At 38.2% G+C, this 15,596-nt stretch overlaps 1 protein-coding gene across 13 annotated transcripts in view; it reads left to right on the top strand.

The window, feature by feature from the left end:
• Celf1 (CUGBP Elav-like family member 1) overlaps window positions 1-15,596 on the top strand; it is a 74,164-nt gene that overhangs the window by 34,486 nt on the left and 24,082 nt on the right. For 8 of the 13 annotated variants that reach the window (XM_031370927.1, XM_031370926.1, XM_031370925.1 and 5 more), the window contains exon 2: window positions 8,235-8,386. The exons of 4 other annotated variants lie outside the window; for them this stretch is intronic. In XM_031370927.1, the coding sequence (XP_031226787.1) occupies window positions 8,316-8,386 (71 nt within the window). In that variant the 5' untranslated portion in view covers window positions 8,235-8,315. Of the gene's footprint in view, window positions 1-8,234; window positions 8,387-12,816; window positions 12,918-15,596 lie in introns of those variants that run through there. One more of the 13 variants, XM_031370933.1, reaches the window with a different exon arrangement.

The raw sequence follows: 15,596 nt of genomic DNA on the forward strand, positions 1-15,596 counted from the left end.
CCTAAGGTTTGCACCTAAGACTGAGCTAAATCTCTAGCGTGGTGCCCAGAGAGAATTTAACCTGAAATAGCCTTTTATCTAGAAGGCCACTTGTCTATAAAACTCTATTGCCTGGATTCCTGTGATCTTGAAGGAGTTACTTTCTGCCTTTGTGTCTTTACTCATTCAAAACGTAGAAAATAAAGCTTCCAAAATAGGGGGCTGGAGATATGGCTCAGCAGTTAAGAGCACTGGCTGTTCTTCTAGAGGTCATGAGTTCAATTTGCAGCAATCAAATGGTGGCTAACAACCACTTGTAATTGGACCCAATGCCCTCTTCTGGTATCAGTGACAGTATGGTCATATACATAAGTAAGTCTTTTTTTAAAAAAAGCTTCCAAATAGAAGTGGGCTCTAAATTATTAATTATAGTTACTACTATTTTGGAAATGTTTGGCCAGCTCCCCAGATTTTTTATAATTGGGGTTTACAAACGAAACACTATATTCTGTAATTGTAGATTTATTATCTATATAAATTCAAATCTAAATTCATACCTGCATATGTATTATCATTGATAATTTATGCTCAGTGACACTAAAGATAAAATGGGTGATACTAAAAGCAGCTCATCTCAATGGATATAAAACTAGTAAATTGTTATTGTGAATGATCTGTGCTAGTTTTTAGTTTTCAGAAGGCCTGGGGTTCCCTTGGGGACATGGGGAACAGACAGTTTGCCTCCTTATTTCTCCCTGTCTTCAACTTTCACAGCCTCATTGTCATGTTTTTGAGTTGCGATTTTGAAGACTTCCAAATGGATGCTTTTAAATTCATTAGTTTCTTTTATTTTATCAGGAAGTATTCGGCAATCCTTGCCCCCATATAAATAGTTTGAGTTGAGGACTAGTCTGTGCTGCACAGTGAGAGCCTGTTTTTTTTTTTTTGGTTTTTTTTTTTTTTAAAGTTTTTCAAGAAATTAGTGAGGGCATTTACTATTTGGAATCTTGCTAATGAGTCATGCGTTTAAGACTGGGGTAGATCAATGAGTATTGTCATGCTACCAGCTCTTGTTTCTGGAGTGTATGATCCAGTGGACTATGTAAATGCTGATAATGGTGACTTAACCATTGGCCATTTTCCTGGGAAGGACAGAATTTTGTCTTTTACTAGAATGCAGACATTTTGAGGAAAGTGAAAAATATCAGAAAGAAAGGTGCTCATTATCAGTCTACCAAGAAAGGCATATAGGATACCTGAAAGTTTTCTCTACTGATCAGATAGAATTTTTAAGGCTTCCTAGATCATCTTCTTTTCAGCATCCTAAGTTGTTGGTTGGTTGGTTAACAAATAAATAATGCTGTGGGTTACTCACAGCTTCCTTGCCCTTTATCCTTTGGCATCCTTCTTTGTGTTGTGTTTTATTTTATGACAGAAGCTTATGTAGTTCAGGCTGGCCTGAACTCTTGATCCTTCTGTCTCTACTTCCAGTGTTGCTGAGTTTATAGGTATTATGTACTACCTATAGAAATACCTAGCTATTTCTCTGCTTTATAAAGGTGGTAGATCAAAATCAGGAAGACAAAATTTTTCAATAAAATGCCTTCTAGTGTATGACACTAGCTCTTGTTCCTACCTTGCAGGTAAGGGCCCACTGTATATGTTTGAGCCACCAGATCCTACTTTCCTCTTAATAGCTTTTGATGGTATAGTACAGGTTTAAGTAAAAAAAAAATTTTTTTTTCTAGACAGGGTTTTTCTGTGTAGCCCTGACTGTCCTGGAACTCACTCTGTAGACCAGGCTGGCCTCAGGACATAGTCCACTGGATCACACACTCCAGAGACAAGAGCTCGTAGCATGACAATACTCACTGATCTACCCCAGTAAAATCTGCCTGCCTCTGCCTCCCAAGTGCTGGGATTAAAGGTGTGTGCCACCACTGCCCGGCTAAGTAAATCTTTTTTAACAAGTTTTGTTTTGTTTTGTTTGAGTTTTGAGGCTAGCCTTAAAACTCAAGAGATAAAGAGATCTGCTTACTCTGCTTTCCAAATGCTGGGGTTAAGGTGTGCTCCATCATGCCTGGTTTTACAAGTTTTTTGTTGCTAGTTTTTGTATGAGTTTTGCTTTTATAATTATTGGAAACATCTTTGCTTTATTGACTATAAATTAGTTTGGTCAATATGAAAACAGAGAACTCTGTTAATCCCAGCTCTTTGGGAGGCTGAGGTAGGGGGATTGCACTTGGAGGGCAGCCAATAAACCTATTGAAACCTTATTTCAATTTTTTTTCTTTTTTAAAGAAGCTCAGTGGAGTGCTTGACTGGCATGCATGATGCTTGAGGGCAGTCCCAATCACTGAAAAAGAAGTTGAAACAAACAAACTTGAGCACATGTTTTATGCTAGTTAAGAAGAGTCTTTGTTTTCAGAGAAAGTAGTTCTAGGTCTAGCTTGCTCTTTGAAAATTCTTACACTTTTCAAATAGACATTGTCCTTGATGACTTTGAGCCGTACTCTGACTGTAGCTAGACAAAAGTACAGCTGGAAGGAGTTATAAATGGAAGTTTGTAGGAACTGGGGCAGTACAGAATCAATCTCTACTTGTAAGATTGGTCAATAATGTTTAAAAATAAGGCAAATTGGTTTTGTGGTTCCTCTCTTTGCTTTTACCTTCAATTACTTTCTCATTTTCTGATTATTTTGGTTTTAGTGGTTCACCACCACCCTAGGGCCACCAAGATAAATTTACAAAGTCAGAAACTTGGCTGCCTTTAAAAAATTTATGCCTAATATCTGCTTATTTAGGGAATTTGCTTTGGGGAAAATAGCAGTGTTCTCTCTGCCCTGTAGCTTTTCTGTAGCCTCCTGCCCCATATCTGGTGAGGGGCTGCAGATATAGTTCACTTGTCTAGAACCTGTGGATCACTAATTTCAACCCCCATCACCTCATAAACTACAGTGGTTTGGCATGATTGTAATTCCCAGTACTGGGGAGGTGGAGGGAGGTAGACAAGTCAGGAGTCATTCTTTGCTACGTAGTTTCTAGGCTAGTTTGGGTTACAGAAGACTCTATCTCAAAAAGAAAACAACAATGACCATTCTGGTTAATGTTCTAATTACCTAACTGTACCAACCTAAATTCAACCTCTGCGCCTTGTTACTTGTTGTGAGATTTGGGGGCAAATATCTACTGCAGCCTTTTAGTACTTTAATTCTCCAACTTCCAGTTGATGTTGTAAAATGACCCTTGAGCCTAGTGGCAGTGGTATACACCTTCAGTCCCAGCATTCAAGAGGCAGATGCTGGAGTATCTTTGAGTTTGAGGCTGCCTAGTCTACAAAGTGAGTTCCAGGATAGCCAGAACTACACAGGGAAACCCTGTCTCAAAAAACAAACAAGCTGAGGGGGTGAGGGGGATCCGGAGGATAATGGAGGCAGAAACTAAGCACAGATCAGGGCCTCTGTTAATCTTTGTATTTGGTGCTGATCAAGAAGAGGAATGATTACAAAACAGGAGAAGGGTCTGGAGAGATGGCTCAGCGATTAAGAGCACTGACTGTTCTTCTGAAGGTCCTGAGTTCATATCCCAGTAACCACATGGTGACTCACAACCACCTGTGATGATATCAGATGCCCTCTTCTGGAGTGTCTGAAGACAACTATAGTGTACTTACACATAATAAATAAATCTTAAAAAAAAAAAAAAAAAAAAACAGGAGAAGATAACAAAACTTTATCATTTTCAGAATAAATTCTGCTTATTCTACCTTTTCATATTTTCTCAGTATATAACACATGGAAAATTTACCAGCTTCCTTTATGCATTATGTTATATTTGAGGCAATTTTTAAAATGTATTTCTTTCTTTTCACACACACACCCCCTACAGAATTTTCCACTATTGTCTAATTCCTGTTAAAAACTCGGAAAGGCCAGGCAGTGGTAGCACACGCCTTTAATCCCAGCACTTGGGAGGCAGAGGCAGGCAGATTTCTGAGTTTGAGGCCAGCCTCGTCTACACGGTGAGTTCCAGGACAGCCAGGGCTACACAGAGAAACCCTATCTCAAAAATCAAAAAACAAACAAACAAACAAAACCCTCAGAAAGGCCTTTTGGTCTAAAGTAATTCTTTCACATTTTTTGCTACAACAACAAAACCACACACACACAAAAATAAACACGTTATTCTTCCATAATTTTGCAAAAAATAAAAGTGTCCGCTGTTGCTTCTTAATGTTATATCGAATGCTGCTTGTTCCAGCCATGTCAGAATCAGACTTTAAAAAAGAGCTAGAAGGGCTGACATAGTTCAATGAGGTCCTGCGTTCAATTTTCAGCAATTATATGATGGCTCACAATCATCTGTAATGTGAGCTAACGCCCTCTTCTGGTGTGTCTGAAGATATCAACAGTGTACTCATATATATATATATATATATATATATATATATATATATATATATATATATACACACACACACACATATATGTATATGTATATATATATTATATATATATAAAATAAATCTTTTTTAAAAAAAGAGCTTAGAAGCTTAGTGTTGCTGATGCTTGCCTTTCGTTCCAGGAATCCAGAGGCAGGGGCATGTGGATCTCTGAGTTTGAGGCCAGGCAGGGGCCACACAGAGAAACCCTGTCTTGAAAAACAAACAAACAAAAGCGCTAGACACCTGGGCAGCATGGTGGGATTCTTTGAATCCCAACACTTTGGAGGCAGAGCTAGGTGGATCTCTAAGTTTGAGGCCAGCCTGGTTTACAGAGTGAGTTCTAGTCTCCAGAGATAAGAGAAACTTGTCTCAAAAAAAAAAAACCAAAAACCAAAAAACAACAACAACAACAAAAAAAAAACAGGTTAAAAAATGTTTAAGACTAAACAGACACATAAGGAAATAAGCCAAGCTGGGAATTAATCCAAGTACTAGGGAAGCAGAGGCAGTTGATCTGTGAGTTCAAAGCTAGCCTGACCAATAGAGTAAGTTCTAGGACAGCCTGTTACACAGAGAAACCCTCTCCTAAAAACAACCAAAGGAAATAAGATATATCCAGAATGAAAGGCATAGGAGGCAGAGCATAGATTAACCCTCTTAACAGCAGACCCTAAGTTAAACCACTTCTGCCACCCCTTATTTCTAATGGGAGTATATGTAAGCAAAGATTGTTTTTTCGATTAAGGGTCATTTTCTGTGAACAACTGACTTTTTTAGTTATTAATTTCCTTAATATCTGTATTTTTACATTCATAATTTTTACTATTGCTTAGTGTTATAAACCTTTAAAAACCAGAATTAATTAAAAATTACTTCTCTTCCTTTTCCTACAAGTTCATTGAATTTAATTATACTGAGCTAACTCTTGGGACCTACCTAAAAGAGACACTCCACTTGTCTCCATGGAATAACATTTCCATATTAGAGGTTTTTGAAGCAACAGTGTGCTTTATAAATCATAAAATGGAGTTTTTTTAAAAGAGATTTATTTTTATTATTATATCTAAGTACACTGCAGCTGTCTTTGGACACACCAGAAGAGAATATCAGATCTCATTATGGCTAGTTGTGAGCTACCATGTGGTTGCTGGGATTTGAACTCAGGACCTTCGGAGAACAGTCATCAGTGCTCTTAACCGCTGAGCCATCTCTCCAACCTAAAATGGACTTTAATAGCAATGTAATAAGCACAGAAATTATAGGGCCTCCACTCCCTGCTTTCTTTTAAAACTTATATTAAGCAGCTTTCAGAGAATTTTTTTCTGTCTGAGGAGTTAAAGATCAAGTGTTCCTTAGCCCTAGACTTATTGAAAATGTCATAAGGAAAGTGGGCAGTACCCAGAGGTTCAGTTACATGTTTAAGTACTCTTCCCTTTGATAGATAATGTGATTCTAATTAAAGTGACATACATAGAATTTTTTAGTTTTGTCTTGGTTTTTGCTTTCTTTTGAGACGGGATTTCTTTGTGTAACGTTAACTGTTCTAGAACTAGCTCTGTAGATTAGGCTGGCCTCAAACTCACAGAATTTTTATGTTTTTAATGGATTATAGAAATATAGCAACAACCAGCAGGATTCCTTAAAACTTGATTCTTCTTTAAATTAATTCTTAAGTTAAAAAGTCTGATTTGATCTTTGACTCATCAAGTTACTTCTTGGGCCATGTAACTTTAGGATGGGGACTAATACCAGCTCCAGCGATTGTAAGAGAACAAACCTTTCAGTTACTTAAGCAGTCCCCGCTAGGGTTAGTACCTACAATCTATAGGGTTGGTGAAGTGGACTGTATACTGTATATTATTTGTAGATTCTTCTCAGTTGACATTTATTTATTCTTCACTTTTTAGTGGAATTGGGCATGCTTTTGCTGCTTCCATCTGCAAAGTTGATCTTAAGAGACCTTTGACAACATATAAAAACCATTCTCTGTTAAAGATCTAGTATTGGAATGGTTATGTGTGAATTTTGGAGAGAAAACCTAGCTCCAACTTTTCTGGGTCAGGTGTAGATGGGCATCAGCCATTGTTACAGATGAGAACTACCTTGTAATATGCTATCCTACTTTCTATGGTTTAGAAATGTTTGCATTTTACTTTGATTGTTTGAGACAGGTTCTCTTTTTATTCCTAGCTGTCCTTGAATTTGCTGTGCAGCAGAGGCCCACCTTGAAGTGCCTCTTTACCTTCCAAGTGCTAGGATGACAGACATGTAGCACCAGCCCCATTTCATTTTACTTCTTTTATAAGCTGAATATGGCATTCTTCAAAGTTTCCTGTGTTGTGAACTGAGCTTGGGTGAAGTGAAATCTTTGAAGTAAGACCATCCAGTGATATAAATGGAAAGGAAGCCTGTGAAATTTGAGGGCCCTCGGAGCTAAGTTTTAGAATCATTGCCTAAATATTGAAATGCCACCATTTGTTCTTTAGGGGGACATGGAGCCAAATTGAGAAGGGAGCATACATCTGCCTTGGTTGCTAAGTATATCCATCTCAACAGCTCACTCATACTGGAATTTTATTCTTGCTTTCATCCATCTTGGTTTCAGCAACAGTGTTTGTACTCTTTGGCATTAGGAATTGAAGCCATGTTGTTATACATACATGCTAGGTAAGTCAGCCACTGAACTGTTATAGCCCCTAGGCCTTAAGGAGGTGAGGGAATGAAGAGAATTACCTTACATGTGGTTTGAATTTGTGTCCTAATAGACAGGTTTTTTGTTTTTGTTTTTATTTTTAAATGTTCACTACTGGCTTTTGTTTTTTATTTCATTAGAAAGGCCAGTAGACACTGGCATTAGTGGGGCACACATGTACTTTCAAGGCAGAGGCAGGTGGATCAGTTTGCAACCAGACTAGTCTACAGATCAAGTTCTGGGACAGCCAGGGCTACATAGTGGAGTGGGGGGGGGGGGCAGAATATTACTGTTATTATATAATATAATATATAATATCACTCTTCCTTTTAGTTTCTAGTAAAGATTCAGAAGTAGTTAACATATTTTACCTGTGTCCACCTAATGAGTGATACTAAACCAGGGTTTTTAAAAGGCTTGTCCGATGAGCGACTGATCACTTTACCCTCACTCAGTGCTATTAAAAAGAACTGGGCCAATCTGGCAGAAGTAGTTAGTTGGTCAGTAACAGGGTTTAGATGGCCAGTTTCTCCAACAGCTTGCTTCTCTTGGTCTTTCTTTTGTGACTGTTCTGGGATTTAATTTGGACCCTATTTATTGCTGTCTTCAACACGTGGAGACTTAAGTTGGAGACTTAAGTTTAAACCGAAGGCCAGCAGTTAGCTCTTTAAAGGTGTTTTCACCACATGAGGTGAGGTAGGTTTTCGTGGTTGGTTTCTTTTTGTTGTTGTTGTTTTGTTTTGCTTATTTGCTTTTTCCTTCAGGTAATTTTAGATCTGTGGGACCTTAAATACTGATTTATAGGGAGGACTTTGGATGATGTGAAACAAGTTTGTGTTTCTTCTGCTTTGTTGGCTACACTATCTTCATGAATCTGACACACTATTTATCTGACAGTGCACTTAGTACTGCTTCGCCAGGGAAAATCACACAAAACAAGCCTGGTGCATCAGCACTTTCATTGTGTGCTGAGCTGAGCCTCCTTTCACATGGTCGCATCCCCCATGTTAGTCCAGTTCTCCCCTTCCCTGCCCCTTCCCCAGACCTGCCTCTTTCTGTGGCACTTACTGCTGGTTTCCCTGAGCTCCGTTTCCACTTTGTGTTTTTTGTGGGGCCCAGGAAGCTAAAGCTGTGTGTATTTGTGGATCAGACAAGTGCAGCAAGTTATTATCATTGGCTTCTGAAGGGGAGAGTGAGGTGATGGCTGCGTTTAAGTTGGATTTCCTTCCAGAAATGATGGTGGATCATTGCTCTTTGAATTCCAGTCCTGTGTAAGTATTTTTGTTGTCTAATTTTTATCATAAGCAGAGGGAACTGGGCTATTATTATTATTATTTGGTGAAACCGGTCCCTTAAAAGAAACTTCTTTAGGAAACCTACATTTAATTTTAATTACTTAGTCTAATTCTTATAACTGCTAATTGCTTCCAGGATGAAACTAAGTTCTCTGCGTAAGGATACACTTGATATATGACTAGCAACATTAATTCAAGTGTACTGGCTCCCATCTCTAAAAACTGAGTGCTTACTCATATGACAGATTCCAAGGTGTTTTTTTTAACTGGCTTTACTGCTTTGAGTGGGTATGGAATAGTTAAATAATCCTTTGGGAATTAAGTATTTTGATATTCATTATTTTTATTTACTTACTCTTTTTTTTTTTTTTTTTTGAGACAGGGTCATGTGTAACCCAGGCTGATCTGGAACTCCCTCTGTAGCTGAAGATGACCTTGAGCTCCTGATCCTTCTGCTTCTACTTCCTGGGTGCTAGGATTGCAGGCATGAGCCACAAAGCTCAGTTTGCTTGCCAGGCATAGAACCTAGGAATTTTGTGTATACTAGGCAAACACTCTCATCCTTAGACCTGATTGCTATTTTTTGAGATAGGTCTCACTATCTAGCGCAGTTGGCCTCATGTCCTCTGCCACATCTGCTGAAGTGCTATGTTTATATACATGGACCACCATACCCCACTAGTTCTTAACTATCATTTTCTTAAGCTCTTGTCACAGAGAAAACTAGTAGTTATGTGTGATATTACTTAGTATTACATATAGTGTATTTTGCATACATACAGTATATTGTGAAGTATAATTCTGAACCTTAATTTTCTCCTCCTATCTTCTTGCTAATTGAAAATACAATTCAGGCCAGGCGGTGGTGTCACACGCCTTTAATCCCAGCACCTGGGAGGCAGAGGCAGGCGGATTTCTGAGTTCGAGGCCAGCCTGGTCTACAGAGTGAGTTCCAGGACAGCCAGAGCTATACAAAGAAACCCTGTCTCAAAAAAAAAAAAAAAAAAAAAAAAAAAAAAAAGAAAAAGAAAAAGAAAATACAATTCAGCATCTAATTTCAGTAATATCAGATTATCCTCATCATTTAAACAAAAAACCAAATCAGTAAAACAAAATTATATCACTTTTGATTGGCAGTTTACTCAAATAAATTGTGGTTGCAGAAATGGAAGACCTTGCTAGCTAGCCAAAATGTTAACCTGACACTGAGTAGGGGCTGTAGGGAACCTGGGTTCTGGACTTTGTAGAGAAAGATCCCATTTACAATCTCCATTTTCCATCTGACCTCGAGTCTGTATTATTTGTTATCTTAATCAGTGTCCTTGGTTTTGTCCACTTTAACAAGTTCAAAATACCTTGAAACATCAAGTAAATGCACTTTTATTGAAAACCAAGAATGTTAAGTGGGAGAACATTTCCTAGGTGTGAATCTTTGAAGTTTGGCCTCCCTGTTCAAATCACACAGGACAGGTGTAATAGCAAATGCTTTGTGAGAGTATTGAGAAATAGTTTTGAGAGCCTTGAAGTTAAATGATTTGTATGCCTTCTCTATAGTCCTCCAGATAGTAATTTAAATGTGCTTTTTTAAAAAAATGACAGTTCTTGCTACCAAATATTATTTTTAGCAAAAGGATGATTTACAGTGTTACTATCAAACACAAAGTATACCCGTATCTCAGAATATATGATAGCTAAAATTGGAGTTTGTGGCTCAGATTATCTTTGTCTTCTAGCAATTTCTTTTTGTTTTGCTGCTGCCTCTTGTTGAGCCTCCTAGTATTTTTCTTCCCCGCTCCTTTGGCCTTTTCTTTTTGTGCTAGAAATTAGCTTACTAAGCAGACAAATGTTGTGAGGTACACTGCAGCCATATAGCCATACAGCCTTTTTCTTTTTTTTTTCCTTCCCTGTTTTCTTCATACAGGTTTTGTGTTCCCCAGGCTGGCCTCTTAAATTGTTGTGACTGAAATCATTTGCTTCTACTTCCAGTTTATACAAAGTTTATGCTAGGGATCAAACTTGGGGTTTCCAAGCACTCTATCCACTGAGCTACCAACCTCAGTCCAGTTTTTTTAATCATTTAAGAGGTTAAACTAACCCACGATTCTGTCTATAAAATCTATGACAGAACCTTTGCATGAACATCGCTGGGAATTTAAAAATCCAGGTTAATTTTTAGGTTAAAGTAAGGTTCAAGACTGTATATTAAGTATGTGTAGTTTTTAAATGTACGTTGAAGTTCGAAATAAATGGATTTACTGTGGATATTTTGAATTAACCAGAAGCAAAATCATTTGCATCTGTTTTTGTGGTGAGTTTTGTACTCACCAAAGTACAACTTTACAAAGCTAACTGCTTTGGCTTTTGCCCCTATTCTACAGATGCGGAACTCAGTTGAGAGAGGTCATGATTTGCTTGCTGAAAATAAATGATGTCACTCTTGAACCTAATACTCTTTTTTTTTTTTTTTTTTGGAGGGTGGTGGCTAGACCAGGTATCAGTGAATAGCATATACTTCCATGTGAATGATAGAATGGAACTTATGAAGTATGTGACTAAAATTATTTTGTCTAGGAATGTGATTAATCACTATATCATTTTTCAAAAAAAAAAAATTTTTTTTAACAACACAGAAGTGAGAAAGAGTCCCAGAAGCCTCAGGGAGCCCAGATATCCTGCTTCCTGTCCCGCTCAGTGTTTCTCTGCTCCTTCTTTGGTCATGGTGAAATCTTCTGGTAGCTCTTCTTTTCATTTGCTTACACTTCAAGAAACGGAGTTCAAAGAATCAGAGCCCTAAGCCTCTGGATCTCTTACTGATTAATCTCCTTTCTTAGCCTCTATGTTTCTCAGGACTCTCTCTACATTCTTTAAATGCCCTCAGTCCCTTAACTTGATTCTAAACCTGTCTATTGGATATCTTGTCTGATGGCTTCCTTACAGAAAAAAAATTTACCAAATTGTCTACATTAGTATCCATGGCTCATAGTTTTTCTTCCTCACCCAGAATTCCTAAAGCTCCTCATCCTACTGGATCATGATTTAAAGGTGAAAATGGCAGCAACTTTGTATAGAATTCCCCTGGTTTCCTTATTCTCTCCCCACCCTAATTTATTTCTTCTAAATTATTCCCAGTATTTTTCTTTTGATATATGTCCGCATACACACATTTGGAAGTGGGGTGTGCAAGGCCTACTTTGTAGCCCTGGTTGTCCTTACTTACTGTGTAGACACAGCTAACCTTGAACTCACAGGTACCTACCTGCCTGCCTGCCTCTGCTTCAGGAGTGCTGTCATTAAAGGCTCACTGCCATGCCTGGCTCATTTTGTTCCTATTTTTGAGACTGTCAGCGATATAGCCCAGATTGGCCCTAAGCTCATGATGCACTTGCTTGGTCCTGGGGTTGTAGTTGTACAGTTTCAGCTGGTTTGCCAGGGTTTTTTTTTGTTTTGTTTTGTTTTTGTTTGTTTGTTTTTAAGAAAAATCTGTGGATTTCTGAGTTCAAGGCCAGCCTGTTCTACAGAAAGAGTTCTAGGACAGCCAGGGCCATACAGAGAAACCCTGTCTTAAAAAAAAAAATCTGATCATTTTCTTAATTAAGATTTAGAATAGCAGAGAATGGTAGTATGTATCTGTAATCCTAGCAGTTGGAATCTAGAGACTAGAGAGAGAAATGGGAGTTCTTGTTCTCTTTAACATAAGAGTCAAGGCCTGTCTGAGCTATATGTGCAACTCTGTTTTAAAAGCAGAAGGAAGGGGAAAAAAGATATTGAAATAAAATCCAAGCCCTTAGTGTATCACAGAACATTCATCTTCTGAGTCTGTCAAACCTACCTCTTTATCTATCTTGATTTCTCAGTCATTTCTCTTCCTTCTGTTCTGTTGATTTCTGTTCTCTAACTCCCAAGTGCATTTTTTTTCTTTCTAATGTTCTCTCTTCTTTCCTCTGTCCTTCATCATTCTTAGGTGTTCAGTCTCAAATCCGTGAGCCACACCCCTTCTCGAAATCAAGCCATGTCATTAGCCACATCTTTTACTATTTTTTTCTTTCTTTCTTTCTTTCTTTCTTTCTTTCTTTCTTTCTTTCTTTCTTTCTTTCTTTCTTTCTTTCTTTTTGAGACAGTATCTCATAAGGTAGCCTTGGCTGGCCTGGAACTCACAGAGGTCTGCTTCCCTCCTGCTTTGATAGTGCTGGGATTGAAGGTGTGCTTAGCCACCATACCAAGTAAACAGAATTTTTATATTAGCTAAATAGTTTGTTGAGTGTAGTATTTAGTATTACTCTCCAAGGCAGATTGTTGCTCAGTCTTTCATAGAGCCATATAATGGTGGTGTTGATATTCTGACGCCATAGTAAGAGCATGAGGTATTTTGTTTGTTTTACTTTGTTTTGTTTTTTTGAGGGGGACAGCTAGAGGGAGATCATACAAAATCAAAACCTTGACATTTTCTCCAAACTTCAGGGAAGAGGACTGCTTCAAAATGATATTATCAGCTGTGCTGTTGTTACAGGTATCTAGTGACAAGTCTCTCTTTATCCAAATTAAAATTATTTCCATACATCATATACATTTTCTGTCTTGTTCTCACAAGAAAAATACCTGGTCAGTAACACAGACTCCTTTTTCTGAACCCTTTAAATTTACATGCATTCTCTTTGTGCCTTCCTTTCCATAGCACAGTATATGCTGGGGACTTGTTGAAACTGGGAGGTAGCTTACTTTAGAATGTAATGCTAATTTATATTTGCTAAAAAGATAAATGGATGGGTGTCTGGAATTTATTTCTATTTGTATAATGAGCAAAGGGGAAATCAACTACTAATGATAGGTGAGTGACAAAATAATGAAAACTTTTGACAATTATTGAGGAATATATGTATGTGTGTGTACATACATTCACACAGGGTTGTACTTGGCTGTGCAAAACCTGCTTGGGTGCATGTGGAGGCCAGAGATTGATGTCAAGATGTCTTCTTCTCTCAGCCTCATTTTTTGAAAGAGGTCTCTTGCTGATTCCGAAGCTTGCTGTTTCAGCTAGACTGACTGACCAGTGAGTTCTGTCTGTCTGTTCCCCAGTGCTTGGGTCACAGAAGTGCTCCCCAATACCAGCTCTTTACATGAGTGTGGGAATCTGAACTCAGGTCTCCATGCCTGCACAAGCACATTACTCACTGGGCCACTTCTTACTTCTAATTTTTTTTAAAAAAAAATCATGTTAGGGATTGAATCCTGGTTTGTAGCATACTAGAAGAATATTCTACGTGGAGATATTAACCTACAGGAAAACTAACTTTTCCCTTTCCCTTTCCCTTCCCCCTTTCCCTTTCTCCTCTCCTTTTCTTCTCTTCTCCTCTCCTTTTCCTCTCTTCTCAGCTTTCCCTCCCTTCCTCTTCACTCCCCTTCCCTCTCTCCCTCACTTGCTTGCTCTTTTTTTTTTTTTTTGGAGGGGGGGTTTCTGAGACAGGGCTTCTCTGTGTAGCCCTGGCTGTCCTGGAACTCACTCTGTAGACCAGGCTGGCCTCAAACTCAGAAATCTGCCTGCCTCTGCCTCCCAAGTGCTGGGATTAAAGGCGAGTGCCACCACCGCCTGGCTCGCTCTTTCTTTCTTTCTATTGATGCTGGGAACCATACCCAGCCACTTAGGAATACTGGGAGAACACTTAACTCCACTTTCACCCTCAGGTGAATTTTTTATTTTACTTATTTCTTTATTTTTAATGCAGTGATTACCTACTTAAGGACAGTATGCATCCTGAAAGCACGTGTGCTGGGGAATGGAAGACTCACTCCTATTGCTCATCCCTTTACATCAATAACAGTTGAGGAAGTTTGAAACTACTTATTTGAATATGTTTTTATTTATGCTTCTCAGATTTTAAATCTCTCCTTTTTAATGGTTTCCATGAGTGCCAAGAAAATATCCCAAGTTTTTCTTTTCTTTTTTACATTTACTTATGTATGTATGTATGTATGTATGTATGTATGTATGTTTTTATTTAATATTGTGTGAAGGTCAAAGGACAACCTAAAGAAATTAATTTGGAGTGAATTTTCTCCTACATGTAGATTCCAGGGATTGAACTTAATTGCCCTGACTGGACAGCAAGTGCCTTAACCAATTCCCACCCCCATGTTAAAAAGGTTTTATTATGTTTCTTTATGCATGTATGTGTACAGGAACATGTGTAATGGGAGTTGGTTCACTCCTAACATACGAATTCTGGAGTTTGAACTCAGATTGGTGGCTGCTACTTTTACCTACTGAGCTATCACATCTCACCAACCTCCTTTTAAAAATAATATATAATCAAATTAATTAACATTTTGTAGACAAGATCTCAGTGTAGCTCTGGCTAGCCTAGAATTCAGTATAGATTGGTCTCCTTCTGCTTTCCCTATTGTGTGCTAGGATTAGGAGCTTATGCACTCCATACTTGTGGAGGTCACCAGACAACCTGTGGTGGTGGTAGTTCTCTCCTCCATCCACTGTGTGCACCCTGAGAGCAAACACAAACTGTCAGGCTTGGCAACAAGGGCCTTTATCCATTGAGCTGTATCATTGGCTGGTTTCCCCCACCTTTTTTCTTTTTTTCAATTTTTTTTTTTAATCTAATTAGGGCTAGAGAAATGGCTTAGTGGTTAGTTTGCCTCTCTTCCAGAAGACTCAAGTTTAGTTCCCAGCACTTATATCAGTTGGCTTCCTGGATCATCCATACATGTGAAACAGAAAATTCTTAAATTTATGTATATAAATAAAAAAATTTTTCAAATTAGTACACAAAATCATGGGTTTTATCTTGATATTTTCAAATGTGTACAATTATGTTTTATTCATTATATGATGCTTTTGTTACTTACCAATGTATACATACCATGTCGAACAGTATGTTGACCTATATAAGTGCCCAGTAAATATTGGAAGCAGGAATAAGTCAATGAATGATTGTAGCTCATGATATCTACAGCATGTTGAATCTGTCTGAAAATTTGAACCATCTAAGTAGTACTTTTCAAACTGATGGACTACCTCATTCTTTACTCCATGTTAAAATATTTCCTTATAAGAAATTAGATGTGGCCAATCATTGGTCCCAGCACTTGGGAAGCAGAGGCAAGAGGATCTTTTTGAATTCCAAGATAGCCAGGTGTATACAGAGAAATCCCATGCTGGGGGGTGGGGGGGTGGTGT

Source organism: Mastomys coucha, unplaced genomic scaffold (genome assembly GCF_008632895.1).
Source record: "Mastomys coucha isolate ucsf_1 unplaced genomic scaffold, UCSF_Mcou_1 pScaffold15, whole genome shotgun sequence".
Taxonomy (NCBI): domain Eukaryota; kingdom Metazoa; phylum Chordata; class Mammalia; order Rodentia; family Muridae; genus Mastomys; species Mastomys coucha.